The 19841-nt window shown below is 40.8% G+C and overlaps 1 protein-coding gene across 6 annotated transcripts in view; it reads right to left on the bottom strand.

Annotated features, from left to right (window-relative positions):
* AK4 (adenylate kinase 4) overlaps positions 1 to 19841 on the bottom strand; it is a 102936-nt gene that overhangs the window by 58408 nt on the left and 24687 nt on the right. For 3 of the 6 annotated variants that reach the window (XM_036234853.1, XM_016159156.2, XM_016159155.2), the window contains 2 exons: positions 12970 to 13104; positions 8042 to 8315 (listed from right to left, as the gene is read on the bottom strand). In XM_036234853.1, coding sequence (XP_036090746.1) covers positions 8042 to 8315; positions 12970 to 12993 — 298 coding nt within the window. In that variant the 5' untranslated portion in view covers positions 12994 to 13104. Of the gene's footprint in view, positions 1 to 8041; positions 8316 to 8871; positions 8970 to 9211; positions 11906 to 12969; positions 13105 to 19841 lie in introns of those variants that run through there. The other 3 variants (XM_016159160.2, XM_016159159.2, XM_036234866.1) reach the window with 3 other exon arrangements.

Here is a 19841-nt window from a genome sequence, read left to right as displayed (position 1 = left end):
CTAGCCTCCTTGATTTGAGTAGTTATTCTAATAATCCTTTTGTGTAAGTGGATGGATCTATGATGTCATTTAGGTGAGAATAGGAAAGTTTACCTACCCTATTCATCTCGAAGGGCTTGTAAATAATGGCCTTAGGAAACCAAAGTCCTTCTAAGAGGAACTTCCATTTTCTTCCCTGTAGCCTTTGAGATGTAAATGCCTGACCTTCTCCAGGAACTCTTATCTAGGCCATCTTTTTTTAAATGCACATTTTAGGAAGGGGATTCTTATCAAAAGAAAAAAAAGGGAGGGAGGTCATTTAAATAGATCCCACTTCTTTTATGGAAGCCTTGAGGTCTCTACATCAGTTTGTACATTCATGTGTATGGATATATATGTATTTATATATGCATGGTACTTTCTACATCCAGATGGTATTGCTCATTTGTAAAAGAAATTTAATTGTCTTAAAAACAAATAAGTGAGCGCGCGCGCGCGCGCGCGCACACACACACACACACACACACACACACACACACATTAAGGTTTCAGGTATTCTAAAATTCTCAGAAATACAGAAACTAACCAAATCCTTTTCAGGTTCACATGATTTGGGAAAATATTCGGAATTAAAGCTAATTTAAGTCTGCTGGTTTTATTAAAACAGGTGTATTTTAAATAGTTATCAGCATTAAATATAATACTTGTATTCAAACTAGGCTTACAAACTCGTCAGCAAAAAATAACTTAGAATGATGGCTTACTTTTGATAAAGTTGAATGATGTTGAACATTTCGTGAAGTTTTTGTGGGTAACCTAAACATAATGATTGAGAACAAGTAAAATAGATATAAGTGGGATAAAAAGTTTGTAGGTGAACTTCTCAGCAATATTTATGTTTTGTATATCCACTTAAATAGTTTCCTGGAATCTTTTGGTAATTTGAAACCTCGGAGTTTTACTAAGTGAAATTAAATGATGGAAATTATTGAATATCTAGATCATTTCCAAATAAAACACTGAAATACTAATTAACTCCATCTACTTTTTACAGAGGCTCTTTTTTCATAGAGAAACTAAAAGATAATTTGGGGTTTGCTACTAAATGCCTTATGTCACATTGAAAGACTGTACTGTTAAAAAGGGCACGTTTCTTGAAATCGTGAAATATATTTGCCAGTAAAAGAGGCTATTTAGAGAAGTTATGAAATGTATTCATAAATTTGCCAATCTAAAGAATGCTATTTGTTTACTTAGTTTTCATTAGAAATTAAGATCTTTAAGGGTTAAAAATCCCAATATAAGTAATTGAAACTACCAAGAATAATAAGGGAAACAACTTTGAATACAAGGAAAGTAAGATATATGTTTTCAGTAAAAAAAAGGGGGAGGGAGGTTGAGCTATGAACTATAGGAATGCATTCTTGATAAGGAAAATGAGAGTAATTTTGTCTACACTAGAACTTGTGGTTATAATGGGGGAAACTAAAGATTTACAAAAAGTTGGAGAAAGAAAACTTTACCTTATGTAATTAAACTGACTACAGTTGAACTGTTGTAATAAGGATCTTAAAAATTAAGCTTTAATATCAGCAGTATACCTTTGTAAAGCTGAAACTTAGTTTTCTTTCATCTGCTAAAAGAAAAAAGTTTTCTTGGACTCTTAGTCTCTTCCTTACAAGAGATTGTAAAAGGTTTTTCTTTTCAAATAATCTGTTGAGAAAGCAAATATTCTTTTTATCAAATTAATTTTTATGTTGTCTTAATCATTCTTGAATACTTAAGAAAACTGAATCTTCTCAATGGTAAAAGCCAGGTATTGCTAACAATTATGTAATCTAATCTTCTGTCATTTCTCTTTGAAATCTTATATTGTCACTTTTGTTAAATGAATAATTATTGTTCTATTATGACCTATGGTCCTATTAAGTCAATGTTTTAAAATCTTTTGATATTTCTTGACAGGTTTCCCAAAATTTAAATTTTAAACCGAGTTTTTTTCCTAACCTAAAAATAACTTTGAGAGTTTTCTAACATGGCCCTTGAAATACTTCACAGGATATCCTTCTCCTATTAAAGGGGCATATTAAACTAATTAGGCTTATTTGGTGTGTTGAATTGCATGGGAATCACTATCAAATAAATGATAAACTCCTAGCAAACAATATCTGTAAATAAAATGAATACTCAGGGCTGTGGAAACCCAAGACAGCTGCTTAATTTCAAGGCTCCCGGGTAAACCCCTTTTTAGTTTTTGCATTCCTTCATCCACCATAGTGCAATTAAGCTAGACTTCACTCCACTGCCATTTAGTATGAGTTATCAACATGGTCTTGTTGTATGTTTTCCAGATGGGTTGAAGTTTCTCCCCGCCACACACACCCCCACCCACCCACCACCACCCATCGCCGCCTGCTTCAAGGCTGATGCCCTCACAATGGCAAAGAAACTGTTACAAAATGTGTTTCCCATCTAGGGTACACCTTCCACACTCTCCAGAGACCGAGGCACCCACTCCACTGGCCCAAAAACATGAGCTTTGATGCAGGCCTTAAAAACTTCTTGAAATTACCATTATCATCTTCAATCATCAGGCAAGGTCAGAAGAACTAATGGAATAACTGGACTCTAACAGAAAAAGTCTTAATTACATGGGACTGAACGAACTAATAAGAATGATTATAATTTTTATGACTTTTTGTTTGAAATATTGCTTATTTTTAAAATCTTTCGTTTTCCAGATATGAGGAAACTTGTTTCTCTTAAACTAGCTATGACTTAGAGAAATTGGGTAAATTATACCTTTGTGAGCAGAATTAAAATATTTATCTTTTTATCCCTACCTGACCCCTCCAGACTTTGGAAACTCTTAGTGACTATTCTAATTTTCATGGCAATAATAGTTGTTTGTGTAAGTTTAATAAGACTCTATTCTTCATGTAACGAGACACAATTGGAGACACTGGTTGCATTACCAAGGCTTTGCATTTGGAATGTCATATTTGAGAGAGGCATGAATAGACCCAGCAATGACCAGACAGCTTTATGGAACTAAGATTGACTTTGGGAGTCAATAAAAAGCATCTTGAAAATAATGGCCTGATACCTTGGCTTACAGGGTTCCCAGCAGCCTACCGGGTGGGTAAAGAAGATCATTTTCTGTCAGGTGAAAGATCTTCAAGATATTTTGGGGACCTCAAGAAGAGAAGTCACCCAAATCTACAGGCACTATAGGCAAAGTCTAAAGGCAGGTCTTTGGTTTGACTTCTGGCTTCGAGAGGCTTAAAAGTTCAATCTGGAGACTCTTCATAAAAACTTTCAGCAAAGCAGATTTAAAAGAGTATATATGGTTAATTACTATTCTTGTTAAACTTACACAAATAATTAGGCCAAATTTATTGAAACTAGACTTAGTTTGCAAATAAATTAGTTTTAATTTGGTTATCTTTGGTAAAAATGAGGGTGATTTTAGAGGGAAAAAATATGTTTCAGTAATACACCTTTGTGGATATTAGATTCTAGTACTGTTCACTGTCTTCTGAGGTTTTGTTCCTATCCTGAATTCTAGTTTCCTCAAATATTTCACTGATCTCTCCAAACTAACATTTCCAATTTTCTCCTATCTTCTCACTTGGAAACACTGAGGACTAAAACTGTCCTTTTTCTTGAAGCTCTGCAAACCACAACTCAACTTAATATAAACTTAAGAGAAATTGCCACAACAGCTCATGCTTAGAAAATCTCCATGCCTGAGGCAAGCCTCGAAAAGTTTGCCTGAACACCTGATGACATCATCAGAGACAGTTCAAACTGCAAAAGCTTTGAGCCTGACATCTAGAAATCTTGACTGACTCAGAAACTGATTTATAATTTGTTCCAGTCATTAACCTTTGTTTTCCTTTTGTTTCCAGAGAGGGCTCTTATTAATTATCTGATTGCCTGCACAATATAGGCCTAACCTTGGGAGCTTACTTGCAAGACCACCTCCTGAAATGAGACATAACTATTTAACTGAACTGACTTATTCTGGTTTAATAAGATATGGAAACATCTAGTCAGTATTACTTCTAGAATGTGAAGTTTCTTACCTGAACTTTCAAAAGCAGTGCTGAAGGGGAACAGAGTTTGCCACCCAAAAATATGCCTCTTTGGGATCTCGGATATCAATTATTTTAGGCTAGTTAAATTTAAGAAACAGCAGACCTGGAAGAAGCTCTGAAAACCAAGAAGTTACCCTTTGTAAAAGAACATTTACATTTGTAAGGGACATATCCATTTGAAAGGGTGTTTCCCTCACTATACCAGGCCTGCCTTCACTATCAAAGAAGGTCAGGATTTAAATCTGCATAACAATTTTATCCTTGTTTATTGGGCAGTTCCTTGTAATTTCTCATAACTGTTGTCCCACTCCCAATATCTATTGTCCTTAGCTAATGTCAGATTTAAGGAGATGGCTTCTACCATTTTGGCAAGTTACTTGGTTTTCCTGGGTCTCTCCCATGTATACAAGAGGTATACATAAATGTATTAAACTTTTAATTTTTTTTTCACCTGTTAATCTATATCATGTCGATTTGATTGTTAGACCAGCCAAAAGTACCTAGAAGGTGTGAAAGAGAAAACCACATGCCCAAAATGGCATCGATGGTGCTAAACGCTCATGATACCAAACCTAGATTGAATACCTGACCTAATTGCAATTTCAACCTCTCTCGGAAAGATAATCTTAAAAAATCTGGACTTTTCTGGTCAGCACTAATGAAGTAATTTGTCATGTGGGCCCTCTCTATCTCTCATAGAAAAAGCAATCTCGGTTATAAAAATAATCACAGGGATGTAAACTATAGTCAATAATATTGTAATAACTACGCAGGGGGACTAGACTTAGCAGGGTGACCAGTTTGTAGGGTATATAAATATCTAATCACTATTTTGTACACATGAAACTAATATATTGTATGTCAACTATAAGCAGAAAATAAATTAATTTTTTAAAAAATCCTTCTCTTTGTAATAAAGACCAATATAGGAATAAAAAAATAAAAAAAGAGGCACTTTACAAGATAAAACCTTTCCCATTCTCCCCACTTTCCCTCAAAAAAGATGTCTGGGCCCAAAATAATCTTTTTTGTTGTTGTTAATAATCCCTTGGCCTACCCATTATTCTTCCTATAAAATCTTCTATTTTGTACAACCCCTCTGAAAGCTCTTCTAGTTGCTAGACAGGATGCTGCCCAATTGATGGACTGCTTAATAAAGCCAATTGGATGTTCAAATTTACTCAGCTGAATTTCGTTTTTCAGCAAGGAATAAGAGAAAATCATTCTTTCCCCAAAAATAGTTAAGTGCTTTTGCCAAGAATCAGAACTAATTAAACAGAACAGATTTGATCACTGGAGAATGCCTGACTTTTTCAGGGGAAGGTGTAAATAGAATTCCTGACCCATGCCTTCAACATAGACTAGCCAAACCCCTTTTATGCATTAGTTACTTGCCAGATCCCTGTCTCTTTAAGTCTCTCAGTGGAAAATGGAAAATGGTGAAGGCAGAAGGGACAAGGGGCACAAGATATCTTAAATACTGCTATAGCCCCCAGCACCTAAAACACTGATATATAGCAGGTACTCATTAAATATCTATTCAATGAATCAGACATTTGCTGCACTGTTATAACTGTTATGTGATGGCAGCAACAGAATCAAAAAGCTATATGCAGAGGAAAGAGATGAATTCTGCGGGAGAAAAGAGGAAAGATTTACCAGAAGCAAAGAGTATCCCTTGCTGGGAGAAGCAGCTTTTCACCAGCCAGAGGCTGCAGAAAAGCCATGTGGACAGAAGTATGTCCTAACAGAGGTTGGAGCAGATGGCCTGAGATACTTTCCAATTCAAATTCCTACCAAGGTTTTATTTCTTGGGGTTTTGTTGTGCTTCATCATCTCCTTCAAACTTTCAACTTTTATAAAGGGGTACGTTCACAAGGGTTGTTGTGCTTCTCTACCAGGAAAGTAGCTAAAAGCAAACAGCAGGTAACAGAAAAATAAATACTGCGGAATGTTTTCTTATTTACCAAGCAGTGAGCCTTTAAGACTCTTAGACATTCTTAGAGAAAAATAATCCGAGTACACCCTCCAAAAATCCACTACAAACAACCCAGCTTAAAAATAAATCGTTATTCTTTATTTTTCTTCTTGTTTCCCTGATAAACAATTTTTAAATGGGTTAATGGAAAAACTACTTGATTCCCAAAAGAAAAAAGAAAATCTAAACATGTCACAGTCCTTTCTTATTCAAGGGAGAAATGCTGGGGAGGGGAGGACTAAAGGAATTTAAAGAGAACAGAAACTAAAATTCAGAACAAAAGACAGCTAAAATAAAAAATAAAATGAGACTAAGGTAAAAAGAGCAAGGAGAAAAATTTCGAAATCTCTAAGAAAAAGCATAAACTGGCCGCTTCCCATCATATTCTATTTAAAAATGGAAAAGACCACTAATCCAGTCCCAGGATGGACGGTGTGAAGCCTTTTAGGCCAGAAGGAAACAAGACACTAAATCGGGTACAGAGAATGCTAAGAAATAGACTCAACCCTACTCTAACGTTTCCTCCCTTCACTGTGCCATCATCTCCCTACCATGGACAAGGCTGACCTCATCCCCACACCCTTAAGTTGAGAGCCAGCCCCGCTTCTCACACTGCTCTCACTGCGAACTGCATCCCAAACACTAAAAGAATAAAATACATTTGAATGCGCTATTAAAATTAAAATAGACCTAACTGAGGTAACAATACCTGCCAGAGAAAATTCTAGCCGCAACCTAGTACACAGAACTCTTGCTTCAGAGATGGGCGTGGGGGTAGGGTGGGGGGGAGTATTCTTGAAAATCAAAGTAAAAGCTTGCCCTCAAAACCCTGCTTATGAGACCATGAATAAAACTCTGCCTTTGAAATACTTAATTCCTAGCTTTTGAGCCTTCCGTTTTCCAGCAGTCCACCCACCTCTTCAAACTAATCTGTGCTTCGGTAATGAAGATTTCTGGGTAATTAACCCCTAACGGCTAATAACCCCCTTGGACACCGAGAACAGTAACGATAGTAAAACACCCCCGTTTGCAATAACAAGTTTTCATAAAGGAATTGCTAATTATGAGCATCCGCATCCCAGAAGGGTTATGTACCTCGCAGCAGCACAAGTTACTTTTCGCCTTTTAATGCCCATTCATTAGGAACTGGTGTGAAAGTGGGGTGGAAGCAAAGGGGGAAGGGCTGTCCTGAAAGACGATGAGATCAGGCGATCTATATCCCCAGATTCACCGCGCAAACCAAGGGAAGCATGCTCAAGAAGACATTTCCAAGGAAGCTGGATTGAAAATGTAATTTATCAGATCAAGTCTCCTATGAGTCTCGTAACGGCCAAGCCCCGGCTTGGGGAGGAGGGGGAGTTCGTGGTGAGAGTTTACCTTAGAAGGCGGCAGCGAACAGACAGGCCTTTCAGAGCCACCCAGGGCTCTGTGGGGAGGCCCTAGGCGGCACGGGGTGGGGGCTAGAACCGCGCGCGGCTGCGAGCCCGGTGGCGCCACAGGTTCCCCAGCGCGCAGCCGGGCCGGACTCCCACAGGTGGGCGGCGCTCGGCCTGCGGGCTGCAGCGACAGGAAGGGTTGCTGGGGTTGACCCGAGATGCCGGGGAAGGGGCGGCCTTGCCTTAAGGAAGCAGGGCGAGAGGGGGGCTTGGCGTTGTCAACTGCTTGGTTCTCGCTCCCTCAGCTGGGTGGTCACCGGCGTTTCCCCAAAGCAGGAGGAGCCGGGGCGGAGAGAGGAGCCCGGTGCACCTCCCACCCTCCTCCCAGTGAGCCTCGGCCTGCTCCCCGGGCGCGGTTAAGCCGCACGGCCGCGGGCCACCGGCTGCATGCGCCCCGGCACGTAGGAGCCTGCACGACCACAGGCGGGAGGGGGGAGGGCGCGGCCGGGGGCCGAGCAGACCCAGCCCTTCTCTGGCTGTTCGTGCCCCTGGCCTAACTGGATCCCGCTTCGGTTCACCCCCACCTCTCGCCCCTGTAGCCCCCTCACCCGTGTTGGCCTTGATGTTCTCCCGCAAGAAGTGGCCGCTGGAGAGATGCTGGAGGCCAAAGTTCTGGGCGATCCTCTGGCACACGGTGCCCTTCCCCGAACCTGGCGGCCCAAGGATGACCGCGCGCAGGAGTTTGGAAGCCATTGCCTTCGCGAGGAGTGGGGCGGCTAAACCGGCAACCCGGGAGCGGGCTCGGAGAAGCCCCGGGAACTTTATTTCTTCTGCCCCTGCCTCTTGACACCCTTCGCTCCCGCGGGGACTCGGCGGCCGCCCCTGCAGGGGAAGGAGAGACTTTTGAGACAGCCCCTCCCCTCAGCCCCGCCGCGGGGCGGCTCGAAGGCGGAGTAAGGCGCCACGCTTCACCTCCCCGCCCTCCTCGTCCCCACGCCGCGAGCCCGGAGAAGTCCTGCGCCCCCGCGCCTGGCGTGGTCAGCCTTCGTGGCTCAGAGGTCGGTGGGCCAGTCCCACCTCGATCTCTCACTCTATCTCGCTCCCCACGCCGCGTCCTCCTGGGGTCCGGCGGCCCGGCATCCCCGGCAGTATTCATCAAGAGGGGAAGCCAGATCCGCAGTGACTTAAAGCGCACCTCGCAGTGCCCCACGCAGCGGGCGACCTGGGAGCCGAGCCCCTGCCCAGATCCTCGCACGTGGGCAACGTTTGGTCGGCGCCTCGGCCCCTCCCCAGCGGCTGTCACATCCCTCGGAGTCACAGCGGCCGCTGCTGCCCGCGCGGACCGCCCAGCGCCCACCTCCGCCGAGGGTTGACGGATGCGCGGCGAGGAGCCTGAGTCCGGCGCCTCTCCACCCAAAGCAGTCACGTAAACACACACCTCGGCTGGGTCGCGGCGCTCAGACAGGCTTCCAGCCCAGATCCCGCTGGGCGGTGCCCGCTCCACCCGCCCCCACTCCGGGCCCCGGCCGGCCGCGGGGGACTCGCGCCTTACGTAAGCCGGGTAGACAGGCTTCGCGCGATGCGCGGACCTGTGCCCGCTCCCCTGCCCGCCGCTCTGCTCCCACTGCGTCTTCCTGTGCTCCTGTAAGACTCAGTGGGGCCTGTGAGAGGCAAAGGGAGATGAAGAAGACGCAAGGGACAGAAATCCTTTGGGGGGGGGGGGGTCGCTTAGGGACCCTATCTACTGTTAAGGGGAAAAAAACTTGTTGAGCGCCTACTGTGCGTCAAGTTCGGGGCTTGATTTCCTTATGTGACGACCGTTCCTGGTATTCCCAGATGAGAAAAGAAAGCTTGGAATGAGGCCGTTCATTCTTTGGTTCGTTCATTCAACAAACGTTTATTGAGCGCCTACTATGTGCCAGGCGCTGGTTTTGGTTCTTGGCACATAGCTGTGAACCGGAGGCGGAATCCTGCCCTCGTGGAAGTCACACTGCAGCGAGAGTTTTGAGCTCTCCTCTTCCCGGACTCCAATGCCCAGGCTTCTTAGGAAAGAGAGAGGAGCGGATGATTAATCACCCGTGCTCGGGATCTTATGGCGGACTGATTCCAGGACTTCAGGGCACAGCTGTTGGCACTGCACTTAAAAGTCACCAAGTCCAAATGATGCTATCTCCATCCTCCTTTTCCCTGAATATCCCAATTCATATCATCTTAAATCTGTTCACACCCCACACGTAGCCTTCGTTTCCCACTGATACTAAAGTGGTAACTGTCTGCCCATAACTCCCCTGCTTCTGTCAGTCCAGAGATATTGTTCAAATGCAAATCAATTTCTACTATTTCCCCACCTCAGATATTATTGTCACTTCAGAATAAAATAAATCTTTAGCAGAGGCACACAGGTGCCTTCCATATACTTTGCATGCTACTAGCGCCCCTTTTCTGCCTTCCTTCCACAGGCCTCAAAATCCATTGCAGGGTTCTGAGTGCTGCCACCCATGGCTCACAGATGGGAGGGACAGTGTGGAGAAGTGCCTCCTCTGGATTTCTGGCTGCTCTGAATTGGGGGTCTGAGGGTGGGGGAAAGAGCCCGGCACATAGCCCTTGTCCTCCACTGCCTCCACACACACAGTGTCTAGTCCCTGGCTATCTGGGAGCACAGCTGCACCTGGGCCACAAATGCCAGGCAGCATTTGTTCCATAGGCTCGTCCCCCTGTCAAAATACTTGCTCTGTAGACCTCAGGAGGTTGTTACCCTTCACCTGGGAACAAAGACAAGAGCTTGAGCTAGAAGGTGGCTTAAATCTCTCCTTCCTGCTACACGCCTTGTAATATATAGCAGATACCTTGCGCTGGTTCTCAAACCTGAGCATTCTTTAGAATCACTCCAAGGGTTTATTAAAACATGTCGAGTGCCACCCCACACGCACAAAATTTGATTCTATGGGTCTGAGGTGAGCATTTCTAACAAGTTCCCAGGTAATGCTGAGGCTGCTGATCTGGAGACCACACTTTGAAAACCACTGCTCCTGTGAAATAAGCATTGAGACACAAGAGATGTGTGGTCTCCTGTTTCCTCTGCCTGCTGTGGGATCTTAGGCCCTAACCTCTTCCCTTTTAAAATGAGATTGGATTTAGTACATCCCCACAGTCCTTTTGTATCTATCAAGAAGTGATTCCCTAAGTTCCCAGAAGAAATACAGCTTCTAACCTCCACAAAACCTAAATGAACTATATTACCCAGTTCTTTAGCCTGCTTTTGAAATATCTTTACCAATAGCAGCTTATCGTTTCTTATAGTATCATGAAGGAGAATTGGCCACTCACAGGGTGCTTTGTGCTTTAGGAACTTAGGAGCTTATATTATGAAACAGAAAAAGGAGTTGTGACATACATAAACTCATTAGAGAAACTCACCCAAGAACTCACTGCTATTTGGAAGCAGTAGGACTGGAAGAAATGTGTTTTGGAGTCAAATGTCTGGAATTAAATGGCAACAATACCATTCACTAAGTCTGCAAGCCTCTTGACCTCTGCTACCCTTAGTTTGATTAATAAAAGGGAGATAATACTTATCTCACAGGCTTGTGGTGAGGCTGAAATGAGAAAATGCATACAAAGGACTTACCACAGTACTAGACATATGATAAGTATTTCCTCATGAACGTCATTATTAAACATGGGGCAATTATTTAATCTCTCTGATCTCAGTTCCCAAATTGTGAGGAATAAATGAGCTAATGTGACAAAGAACTAGCAGGCTCCCTGGCCCTTGGTAGATACTCCGTAAATGGTAACTATCTTATCACATACACATGTGTAATCAACTTTTTCCTATTTTCTTAGCCTAGGTTTTTAAATCCATTTATAATATTTATCACAGTCTTCAAAAGAATATACGTCTATGTGTTTATCTCCCCTGCAGACAAACCGTAAACTTTAAGGGCAAAGGCCAAATTTTATTCATTTTTCTATTCTCAAAAATATATGGCACTTTGCCTGTAATAAGTACTGTGCGATGGTTGGCAAGTCTCCTTCCTTTTTCTAACACATTTAACATCAAGCCATTTTGCATCTCTGCAACTTCACTAGATGGTAATACAAAGTCTACATTTGATCACACTTTACACATTCTTTCATCAGATTCTCACAGGCTTGCAAAGAAGGTAACGTTCTCATTTCTATTTTACAGATGAGAAAACGAAGGTTCTGAGAGGTTAGATGAACTGCCCAAGGTCACAGAGTTAGTCATCAGTGCAGCACGGACTCAAACCCAGATTTTCTCATTTCCAGCACAGCACTCTTATTTATTAAACTTCAGCCATTTCCATACTACTTTCACACTTTGTCATAACCTTGTCTCCTTTCAGCTATTATCTGCTTATCATGTTTCTTCATATCGATTCAATTTGTTTAAATAATTTATTTGAAAAAGAAACTATGTAGAACTCACTAACCATAAATAAAAGGATACACTAAAATAAGTACAAGAAAAATAAAGTAACCATATTCCAGCTGGAATCTATTGTCTACACGTTGAGTTTCTGAGCTTAATCTTTGTTTAAAACAAAAAGTAAGGGGATTGTTTACCAAGTGTTGGAGAGGTGTTTAAGAAATGTGGCATCTAGGTAAGGCTTTCTATTCATCTGTAATTGCACAGCTCAAAATTAAATTAAAAAGGAAATGCTCTTTAATATTCAGTCTAATATTATTAAAATCATCTCCATCACCACATCAAATTATCTCTTGCACCATCAGTGATACAAGTCACATGCTCTAATACCTTGAATGTAATATACCTTTGAAATGTAATTTAACTCAGTAGCATTTTTTAATGTTGTGATCACCCCAACCATAGGTCATAGACATGATACCGAGCCAACCTCAAGTTAAACCCCCATTCTTCTAGCTATTACCTCTTGGTGATTGTCTTTCTATTGTAATTTTAGAATTACTTCTGCTGTATTTGATGGAAACTGTAGGATCTTTGAACACAGTGGCTTCATCTTTTTCATCATGGCCCTTCCACATCTAGTTATAGAGTCTAGACATGGAGAGCAAATATTACTGAATGACTGACTCACTGCTGAATGAGTGAGTGGAAAAGTTATTTTCTCTTTGTTTTCTGTGAAGCTTCTCTCAATAGACAGAAGAAAGGCTAGTGACTGGGACGTGCCAAGATTCAGAAAAGAAAGCTGGAAAATAATGGAAAGAAGAAACAAGATATCGGTTCCATGTGCCTGGCTCTTTTCTCCCTGTAGCCATTCATTAAATACTCAAGAAACCAAAAGTTGCATTGAGAGAATAACAAATAACATTATTTGAGAAAATAGGGTGTTCTTACAAGTGAATGAAACATCGGATCCCCAAATTTACTAGCCCAGATGACTATTAACCTAAAACATCTTAACAGTTATTGCAAAGAGGCAGAAGCATTTATTTTACAAGCCTGCTTTCTCAGACAGAAAAGAAGAGAAAGAAGTCCCCAAACAGTTAAAGAACTGGGAGGAATGAAATCAACATTCTTTGTATTTACCTGGCAAGACCCATTATTCTCCATGAGCAACAGACTATTTACAAATCAGTCCTGGAATAACAGTCTATGATAGAGGTGCTCTCTCGGGAGATGAAGATATCGAACTCCCACTCTTCGTCTTTTCACTGGAAAACACTAGAAAACAAAATAACAATGTGTTATGCTTTACCTTCAAATATAATGATAGAATAATGATATCTTGCTCTGAACTTTGCTCTGATCTATACATCTGGTAGTGGGGATGGACAAGACTGTGTCATTCCCACTCTTCATCTCACCTGTCTAACCACAATCAATAACAGAATTCCTTTTAGAAGTTACCTTGGGGTTAGTAGGCATGTCTGGAGATCAGATGCCTTTGGGGTGTCTTTCCTTTGTGCAAAGTTACCTGCCAGTGGGAGTGCAACTTTCTCCCTGTTCCAACTGGATGGAGGGACTAAAATTGAATATTAAGTTTATTCTGCTCAAGTCTAGCTCATCAAGTCTGAGTGAGTAAAAGGAATCCCACTTGCGGAGGCCTTCTAAGTTTTTTCCTCTGATAAGAACAGTAAAGATTATAATTGACATTTATCGAGTGTCTACTCTGTGCCAGATCAGCGTACTTGCTCTCTCTCTCTCTCTCTCTCTCTCTCTCTCTCTCTCTCTCCCCCCTCCTCTTTGTCTTTCCTCTATTGCTCTCCTCTCTCCTCTCTCTCTTTATACATTTATTATTATAATATAATATTTAAATACATAATGTACGTAATGTTACATATTGTTAATTCTTACAATAGCCTTATGTCATAGGTGGCCTATTATTACGTGTTCACTTTATAGACCTTAAAACTGAAGGAAGACATCTGGAAACTTGCCTGAGGTCCCATAGACATAAAAGGAAGATTAAAGATATAAATTAAGCACCCTGATTTCAGAACCCCAGATCTTTAATCCCTGTGTTATGCTGATTCAGAATCCTCTGGAGCAGCACTGTTGTTATCTTTTTAATTTTATTGACGAACAAACTAAGACATTAAAAGGTTAGGTAATTTATCACTCAGTGTCATTCAGCCAGTAGGTAGCAGAGCTGCGATTTGATCTCAGGCACCAGGGTCAAAGCACATAACACTACACCTTACCCAGTCTCCCCAGCACTTGAGTGAAGAGTGTTCTAAGACTGTCTAAAGAGTTCAGCAACAGATTGCTGGTGTATAGAGAAATACTAACAGGAAAGAGAAAGTCACTCATCCAGACTGGTTTGCCTACCTCAACAGCCAGGTGAGATAACAAAGGTCCTATACAAGGTCTTTCTGACTAGGCCCTACTTCTCAGGAATCTCCACAGGTTTTAACTTATGTCTTCCCTCCTGAACCTGCCAGTTCATCTGTCAGCCCCCTGCTGCCAAGTTGTTGCTGTATCCCAGGTTTTGATCTTGCTGCCAGACCCTTCTGATGTGATGTCTGGCTCACTGTTGATCTGGCTCTCAAATGGCGTTCCCACTTTGTTCTTCGCCCCATGACCACAGGCCAGCCTACCAACTCCAGGAACAAGTTCCAGCTGTCCTCCCCACCACGATCACCACACCTCTACCACACCAGTCCGAAACTTGGCTGCGGATCCCCAGCCCAGGGCATAGACTTCACTTGCCTAAGGGGTTCACTATGAACAAGTCATTCTGAGAGACAAACCAAAAGGGCAGAAAGGAAGTATAATTTAAAAGATGCATTTTGTTGAAAAGCTGCACAGAAGACCTAGAGCGGAACAAAGATCAGAAATGCAATGATTAGTTGTAAGACCATTAAATAAGGGTTTCCAAGTGAATCCCAAATGTAAGTAATTTAGCACAAGGGTTAATAGGATGGACTCTAGAGACAGGTGGGCAAATTTAACTCTCAGCTCTGCCACTTACCAGATGTGTGACTTTAGCAGTTCCTTAATCTATACCTCATTTCTGCCTAAAAAATGGGAATAGTAGTAGTTCCTGTCTCAGAGAGTTGTTGAGAATTTAAGTGAGTTAGTATACAAAAAGGTTTGGAACAACGCCTGGCATGTAGTAAGCACTACATAATTGTAAATTTCATTACTATTGATTCTTTGACCACAAAGTTCACTGTACTTCATAGCACTAAAGGCAGATTCTTGGAAGAATTAAGCCGTGCCAGACAAATGTATTCCACTAGTAGGACTGTCTTCTGAGGATGCTCACCTTACTTGTTTGTGTAACTTGTTTTCATATAAAGATTTCCATACATTTTAAAATAACCATCTTGTCTCACCTGAAGCTTCTCTTCCTTATGCTAAAGATTCTGAATTAGCCATTCCTTGAGTAATATGGTATCCTGCTGGAGACTAGGACAGCAGTGTGTCTTTTGCTGCTTAAGTAAGAAATACCAGAAAGTTCCATTTATCCTCAAAAGATTTACAGGCAGGTAACATATAGAAAGAATTCTTTCTTTTTAATGAAATACAACAATAATAACAATAATAGCTAATATGTACCAAATATTACTATGTCATCTACTAGACATCATTTTGAACTATGCAAATCCCTGGGAGTTCTTAGGTGACCCACAGAGGATGCCCAAGAGGATGCCATAGGACTTTCTACAGAGTAGATATTTCTGCCCATGAAACAGTCTGATTGCCCTCCATGAAACAACCCTCTTCATCCTATTATCTCAGGAGTAGCCATGGGACTTGGTTTGGTCAGTGAAAGCAGAAGCTTTAAGAGCTAGAGTTGCCCTTGTTCCATTCCTTTTTACCACCATGGTCAGCAAATGGCTTGAGTCCCAAAGTAAAGATGATTCTACCACCATAGAGAAAACCATGATGGAATATGTAACATAAACAATAAATACATTTTTATTGTTGTAAACCATCAAATTTTTTAAGGTCATTTATTATTACAGCATAAGCTAGCCTATCTTCGGTCCTAGACACTGAATGTTATACAGAAGTCTTATTAAGAATCCCTTCGCCCTCTGGGTCTCCTTCGGATGAATATTTTCCTTCTAAGGTGAGATACACAGCAACACATAAGACATTCTGATAAACAGTTCCTTGACTATATTTAGGATAGTATTTTCCTATATTTCAACCTATGATTCTTCTCCTCGTAACAGCTAAGGAATTCTATGCCCGTTGCCTTATGAAGAAATAATACACCTGGAGAGAGAAACCAAGAGACTTGTCTTGGCTTTGAGTTTGGGGCTGAGCTCCTAGAAGAAGTGGAATAAGCACTCGTGCTTGCACAATACAGTTGAATTGGGAGTCTGCAAAGTGTTGAAGGCTTTTTGCTCCCCATATTCTGGAATAGGAAAATCCCCTGGGCTAGGGAAAAAGGAGAGGCAATGAAGAGTTGAACTGGAAACGATTCCCTGGAAAAAAAAAAAAAAGGGGACATGCACATCCGTTTACTTCCCAGAACTGACAACCAGCAGGGAGGATGAAAAACACAGCAAAGACCTTGGAAAGAGCCAAATCCAAAAAAAGGCTTGTGTCCTCTTCCCCAAGTAACACCTAGAGAAGTGGCCAAACCCCAGAGTGACATGTATTACAGACTGAACTTGGTCCACAAGCACATCTTGTATAGCAAGCACAGTATTTTTAAACAATTTGATTTCTAATGACTTTAAGTAGATTGTGCCTTCTCTAGGTTCTTCGGTCTTCACACCATATTGTCTTATACCTGGTCTACTATACTGACTTGCCCCTAAAGGCATTTGAGTTTAAAATCCCTGACTAGATAGGTAGACATGATAAAACTTCCCATGGTTCCCTATATGCCTCAACAGAGTAATTCCATTTACTCAAGAAAGTTATATATACATATATATATAACTTTATATATATATAACTCTATATATACATATAACTTTATATATATATATATATATATATATATATATATAGAGAGAGAGAGAGAGAGAGAGAGAGAGAGAGAGAGAGAGAGAGAGAGAGAGAGAATGAATCAGACCAACAGTCAGGTACAGGGACAAGTCACGTGACTAAAAACCAGCTGTCTCAGTGAATACTAGTGTTGATGGGTGACACCAGACTGGAATGCTTCCTCAATGTTATGGCACTTCCAAAATGCTACCCTCCACCAAACCTGGGGTAAAGCATAAAGACACTGAATTGACTGAGAGTAAGTTTTCACCATTTAGCAAAATAAATATTTTGGATTAGCCGTGGTGGTTGTCTCCTCTGAACCTATTCCTTCTCTCTCTCATTAAGTACCAGCAATGAATCTAGGGGAGCTGACCTTGACTTAAATGATAGACTTAATTGGTCTTAGGGTATTTTAGTTACCACTTGCTATTAATTAATTCAGGAGTGGATCGTGACCCAATTCTGAGGAATTATGAGTAAAAGCAATTCTGTGGACGTTTCTGGGAAGATTCATAGTAACCATTGGGAGCCAATCAATCTTTCTTTTAAACAAGATGCAAGATGTTTTTGCAGCCCAACTGTTGTTGATAATCACCTTACGGTTATGAGGGGGCACCAGCATTAATAGGAAGCCAATAGTATGGATGACAGAGCAGAAAAATAAAAACAACTTGGTCCTTGGTGATGTAATTTAGCCTCTAAACCAACCCTGAATTATTCCTTACTTTTGGACTTCCTCTTACATTAGCGAATAAATTTTTTGTTGTTTAAGTCTATTTGAGTTAGATTTTTCTATTGCCCACAGGTAAAGCATCTTGATATAAGCTCATAATAAACATTAATTTTAGTTATAGAAAAATTTTAAAGTTACAATTTTCTACATCATTTTTAAAGGACTAACACTCTTTTTGCTAAAATTTTATATAACCAAAAATCAAAGTTTCTTTTATGGTAAATCCAATAAGTATTCATTCACGCTGACATAAAACTCCAAAGACATTTTTTATACTTGTTCATGGATAATCACTGGAAACTAGACAATTCTCTCTCTAGTTCTTCTTCATCCACTCATGTAACAGTAATTATTGAGTGCCTACTGAATGCCAGGCAGGGTCAGCTCTGAGGACACAAGAGCGGTCAAAAGGGTCCTATTTTCATCGATTTACAGATTATTAGGTACAAGGAATTCCAATCAGAAGTGGTTTAAGTGATTCGCCAGGAATCCTTTAAATGAAAGAAAAAGCTATGTGTTAAATTCTTAGATGAAAAAGAATTCAACAAAGAAGGTAGCTCCAAACAGTAGCCAAATGGAGTCCGGGTTGAGTTGATTGTGGAGTCAAAAATCTCAGGAGAGTTAAGTAGGAGTCTCCTGAGGATGCCTTGTCTTAAAGGAGATAATGTGTTAGGCTCTTCTGATTGCCTATCTCCAGTTGGCTCCAGAAAACATCATTTTTTCTTTTTTCCTTGACATAAGTGTGTATAAATAAGCCACTTTTTATTTTATTCATTCAACCAAATATACTAAATTTCTACTGTATTTCAGGTTCTAGGCTAGGTATTGGGGATACAGAGTCAAATAGGGTCCTTGCCTTTAATAAACTTTAAGTCTAATGGGGAGTCAGACATACAACAACAAAAATAAAACAAAACAAAAAATTTGAAAAAATGGGCTCTAGAGACAAAGGGACCTTAATCAGAAGTCACTTACAAACTGGGTGATTTGAATCCATTGGTTAACCTTAATTCCCTGATAGCTACAAAGATAATAATTATAATAATACCTATTTCATAAGGGTTTTTTGAAAAAAAAAATCATATATCAAGCACATAGTAAGCACTCAATAAATATTAGCTACTACTACTATTCATTTAACACTGTCATTCAAGCATTGTTCTAGATGATTATGATACATCAGTGAATAAAATCTCTGTCCTTGTGCAACTTACATTACTATTTTTATTCAATATAATAAATATAGTGAAGGCATATTTGAGATTCATTATTATATCCCCAGAATCTGACTTTCCCAGCTTGGGATTCTCCCAGATCCTGAGAAAAAGAATAGGATACAAGTCATTTCTTTGAGAGGTGATCCTAGAAAGCATGATGAGGAAGCAGAAAAGTACAAAAAGGAAAGGGAGGGAAGCCCATACACTACACGTGAATTAGAGGGTCACCTCTGTGAGAAACTGGGCTCATTCTCATAGGGTCCCCCAAATGATTGTGTAGAACACACTTCGGTATTGCCCTGGGATATTAGTCCACCAACTTGTTCTTCATTGGTAGAAGGTTGCTCCTGAGGCATTCCTCAAGCAGAAGGATTTAGGAAGCCATCCTTATGACAGGAACTGTCTGCAGGCAATCTTGCAGGAGGTTTAAGGGGATATGGATAAGGAACTAACAGTTCAGCTTTATTAGCAGAGTGCCAGGCAAGTGGTAGACACTGGATAAATACATAAAAGAAAAAGAAAAGGGGAAATCACTAAAGTCTGTCTGAGGGAAACAAGAGAGCCTTACCAGAGAAACTCCTAATGTCTAAAGTTAGATTTTGAAGATGTGGGGACAAAAACACATAGTATGTACTAAGCAAGGGGAATAGAATCAAGAATGTGGGATATGAAGGGGAAAAAAGACCCAGAATCACTAGACTTAAAAAGTAAAAGAGTAAGGATAGAAAAGGCAGGAGAGAGAGCAGGAGCCAGATCACAGGAAGATTTCTGTATAGTCTTAACCATTTAGATTTTATTTTAAAGGAATGGAGAATCATTGAGCTATACAAGTACAAAAGTGATGTGATTGATTCTGAATTTCAGAAAGATAAATTTGTCCTCTTTGCAGACACCCCAGTAAAATGGATTGAGTTCAATGTCGGGGAAAGTAAGAAGATGCTAGCAATTGGAGAGACAGTGGCAGGGTAGATAAAAGAGAAGAGATGAATATAAGAATTACCTTAGAAATGGTGTAAATTGGTTAGTTGTAGAGGAAGAGAGAGAAGTCAGGATGA

The sequence above is a fragment of the Rousettus aegyptiacus genome, unplaced genomic scaffold (genome assembly GCF_014176215.1).
Source record: "Rousettus aegyptiacus isolate mRouAeg1 unplaced genomic scaffold, mRouAeg1.p scaffold_m13_p_1, whole genome shotgun sequence".
NCBI lineage: Eukaryota > Metazoa > Chordata > Mammalia > Chiroptera > Pteropodidae > Rousettus > Rousettus aegyptiacus.
Note: the sequence above shows the minus strand (reverse complement) of the source record. Positions and strands in the feature narration are given on the sequence as shown.